Consider the following 4,459-nt stretch of genomic DNA (forward strand, 5'->3'; position numbering starts at 1 on the left):
TCCCCAGCACTCTACTTCCCCTGTTCTAGTACTGAAAAGGTCCCAGAGTGAGCCTTACCTTGACAAGGTTTCGGACTTTAATACCTGGGTTCAGTTCTGCAGGCGGGGTCTCGAAAAATTCCGGATTATCCGGAGAAATTTCCGGAGGGTCATCGTCGTTTTTCGAAGAAGGGAACCAATAAGAAAACTGTTAGAAAATGTGTAAAGTTTAATACATTCGCTGTTTCAAGCCCAGTGAAAAGTTTTTATATTTTAGAAGTACAAATGGCGACAAAAGCTTTCAGCTGCTGCATGCGGCTTTTTTCTCGATTAGAGAACATTTTTTGTTTACACATAAAATCCATTGCTTTTGGCACTCCAACTAACGAGAATTCAATTAAGATAAAGTCAAAATGCATTGTATAAAATAAAAAAAAAACATAAATGTAACAACATTCATATAAACTAACGGCTTGAAACGGTAGAAAAGAGAATGAAGTTACCATTAAGAAAAAATAAAACGGTCTCCGTATGCCGTACTCCCCGGGGCAGATGTTCGTGACGTACCAGCAGCAGAAGAGGTTGAAGAGGATGTTTAGCGCTATCAGCACCAGGCCGTCCTGGAAGGTTTGGCTCGGCTGCTGGTAGTTGCGGTGTATGTTGTCCCAGTCTAACGTGTAACCTGCGGAGGACATTTGGTGGAGGTGGAGCTACGCTTTACAAAATACAGCAACGTTAAATATATTGGAATCTCCAAGGAAAGAAGAAAGTAGGTAGGCCAAAACAAAATTGGAAAAAATCAGAAGCGGGCCCAAATTATAGGAATCGACCGGACCCCAGAACAATGGAGAAATTTGGTAGCTTCCCTATGCTCCACGGGAATGATGGTGATGATGATAATGTAACAGCTTATGACCCTAACTAATACAGCATCAACTACATCTGTACACTTCAGCAATATAGCGATGACACTAGCTTATTGCAAGCTTGCTGTGAGCTGACCTTTGACCTCCTTCTGAAAGACCACGTCGATAGCCAGGAAGAAGCCGAGACCGTAGGTGACCGTCCCCACAAGATAGAGCAGCAGCCTTTGGTCCACGACCCACGCTATCAGAGGGGAGGCGCTATTTTCTAGGATAAGGTACAGGATGATGGCTATGATTGAGGCGTTTCTACCTGCAAGGCCAAGCCAAACGTAACAGTAAATATAAATTCGTGGTCATGCATAGTTGTTGGTTAAGTTGTGTTATGTTATCATGCCTTTAATTGTCTTGTCTTTTACTTTGTTTTGTTTGATTGTGCTGTTTTACTTTGTTGTGTTTTACTTTCTTGTGTTTGATTGTGTTGTTATATTGTGTTGTTTTTTATTTTGTTGTATGTGGATGAACGTTTCAACAAAATATAGGCAGTATGAAACAGGTCAACAGGAAATAAAGTTCAACCGATTATGATAATAGACGATGAAAGTTCAACCGATGATGATAAAAGACGACGAAAGACAACGAAGGCCAACCTTTGTTGATGAGACACGACAAGAGGAAGGCGGCGGTGATGGTGTCCAGTAGAAAGAGCAGCTCTAGCGTCAGGACGATGGACGCCGGAGACGACCAAACGTATCCCTTCGGGTACCGACGCGTCATGACAAGCATTGCGCATATGCAGACGATGAGACCGGACAAGAAGGACGAGATGCACCAGGAGAGCCAGTACACCGACTCGTTGAGACCCATCAGTTTCATGGACTCCTGTGGACAGGCGGATACCATGACTTCATACGCTTGTTATAAAGATATCACGTCCATGTGTTATAAAGATGTCATGTCCATGTGTTATAATGATGTCATGTCCATGTGTTATAATGATGTCATGTCCATGTGTTATAAAGCTATCATGTCCATGTGTTATAATGATGTCATGTCCATGTGTTATAAAGATGTCATGTCCATGTGTTATAAAGCTCACATTTATATTAGGGGATTAACGTCTGACGTCTCTTAGGCTCCTGCACGGTGACCTAGGTCCCCACCCCTGCACGGTGACCTAGACCCCCACCCCTGCACGGTGACCTAGGTCCCCACCCCTGCACGGTGACCTAGACCCCCACCCCTGCACGGTGACCTTGGCCCCCATCCCTACACGGTGACCTTGGCCCCCACCCCTGTACGGTGACCTAGGTCCCCACCCCTGTACGGTAACTGCCCTAGCTCCCCCACCCCTGTACAGTAGCTACCCTAGCTCCCCCATCCCTGTACAGTAACTACCCTAGCTCCCCCACCCCTGCACGGTAACTACCCTAGCTCCCCCATCCCTGTACAGTAACTACCCTAGCTACCACACCCCTGACTTACCTTAGCCTTCGACTCACGCTCTTGAACGATGGCTGAGGCTGTAAAACTCAGAATGCCGATGAACATCAAAGGGTATAGAATTGTATACTCAATGTCGAGTTGACCTATTTCTGACTTGGGCCGTGGTGGCATTTCTTGGACATATAGCGTAGGCATCTTGTACTCGCTCATATTTAGTCTTTTTATCCAGTGGTTGATGAAACATCTCGTGATGTGGTACATCAACTTCATATCTCTCACGTGTGTAATGTCTTTGCAAGTACAAATAAGGTGAGGAAAAAAAAAAAAAAAAAAAAAAAAAATATATATATATATATATATATATATATATATATATATATATATATATATATATATATATATATATATAAATATATATATATATATATATAGGCCTATATATATATATATATATATATATATATATATATATATATATATATATATATATATATATATATATACATATATATAATTTATTCATTTATTATTCAAATGAGGTTCGAGCTAAGAAATTATTATGGAAATAAATCGATTGTTTTAAAAGACAAAAACATTTAAGCTGAGGTGTGACTTCTCTTTATATGCGAAAGATAAAGTAGCTGACTAGGGCATGTTGGGATACGGGCAGATAAGGTAGCCTACAGGGGCATGGCGGGATACGGGCAGATAAAGTAGATAGTTACAGTCTTTGGATAGGTATAAGCTGTAAAAAGTGTCAATTTTGTACGCAGATTTTTTTAAATTTATAAAACTAAATGAATAAACAAGAGTAATTTAATTTGTTTTTCCTATTTTATTTTTAGCGGTCCATTGCTTGCTAGCATGGTATGCGCCACGAATGTCTACCATCATTCACTACCATCAATCTCTAACATCTAACTCTACCATCAATTTCTACCATCAATCGCAACCTTCAATCTCTACCATAAATTTCTATCATCAACCTCTACCATCAACCTCTACCATCAACCTCTACCATCAATTTCTACCATCAATCGCAACCTTCTTCTTCTTTCTTCTTCTTCGTTCTTAATTATTAGTGTTGAAGGGGATCGAGATTTATCTGCCAGTGGGGTTGAACTTGAGACTGTTCGAATTTATCAACCATGAGCTTTTTGCCGACTCGACCACGCCTCCAACACAATTAAGCATTACGTGTCAACTGGTTATGCGCCTTTGAGGCCATTGACTCCGATTTCAGCCTGCTTTTCTTTTTGGATTTGCTTCCATAGCCTTTGTCCAACCAAGAACAAACTACAAGGCAGCAGTTGTTTAATTTTGGAGTTGTCTCTCCTAGAAGAGTGGCTGTCCCCAGCTAACGAGCCCCATCTGCCCGAGGGTTCGAACTCGAGACTTTTCGGTTTAGCAACCATGAGCTTTACCGACTCGACCACGCCGACCCCTCGCAACCTTCAATCTCTACCATAAATTTCTATCATCAACCTCTACCATCAATTAATACCATCAATCGTAACCATCAACCTCTACCATAAATTTCTATCATCAACCTCTACCATCAACCTCTACCATCAATTTCTACCATCAACCTCTACCATCAGACACAGCAGCCTGTGTTGCATGTTTATTTGAATATCTAGTATAAAATTAATTTAGTTTAAATATGGGAAGAAATACACTAGGCTCTGGGTTTATAGTGTTGTCTTTGTCTTTGTGTTTTTGGGTTTCCTCGGTCGGCTTTCTCCGTCCACGTTGCGTCTTGTTGACGTTTCGCTTCAAATACATGTATAACATCAAATGTTGTACTTCACAATCAACTCTTTAGCTTTTTCTGGTAACCGGAAGTTATATGTGCTCTATTTTCGGTTTCTCAAAAGCTGATGACAGGAGTACCTTTGATGTTAGTAAAACAAAATTTCGCAAATGAGTATTACTTTGTATTTTATCGGATCTTGAACCGGAAGTGATACTTTATTTCCATGGGAACACGATACCGTGAGTGCTGTTGCATTTGGGAAGACTTCATTTCATGTATAAGTATACAATCTTACACTTGGATTGCTTGCATTTTTGATTGACTTCCGATATCCGGAAGTAGCATTCTCCTCTTTTTATGCTTTCTAAATAACCGATAACATGAGTACCGTTTCAGGTAGGTCGATGTAACTTGT

The 4,459-nt window shown here is 40.8% G+C and overlaps 1 protein-coding gene across 1 annotated transcript in view; it reads right to left on the reverse strand.

Annotated features, from left to right (window-relative positions):
- Window positions 1–327: 327 nt before the first annotated feature.
- The window catches only part of LOC131930196 (phospholipid-transporting ATPase ABCA3), a 5,296-nt gene continuing 1,164 nt past the window's right edge, over window positions 328–4,459 (reverse strand). The window contains exons 2-6 of the mRNA XM_059286611.1: window positions 2,328–2,578; window positions 1,493–1,724; window positions 982–1,155; window positions 547–661; window positions 328–361 (exon numbers count right to left, since the gene is read on the reverse strand). Of these exons, the coding sequence (XP_059142594.1) occupies window positions 328–361; window positions 547–661; window positions 982–1,155; window positions 1,493–1,724; window positions 2,328–2,578 (806 nt within the window). The remainder of the gene's footprint in view (window positions 362–546; window positions 662–981; window positions 1,156–1,492; window positions 1,725–2,327; window positions 2,579–4,459) is intronic.

The sequence above is a fragment of the Physella acuta genome, unplaced genomic scaffold (assembly GCF_028476545.2).
Source record: "Physella acuta isolate Inbredline_101_S28 unplaced genomic scaffold, ASM2847654v3 ptg000098l, whole genome shotgun sequence".
NCBI lineage: Eukaryota > Metazoa > Mollusca > Gastropoda > Physidae > Physella > Physella acuta.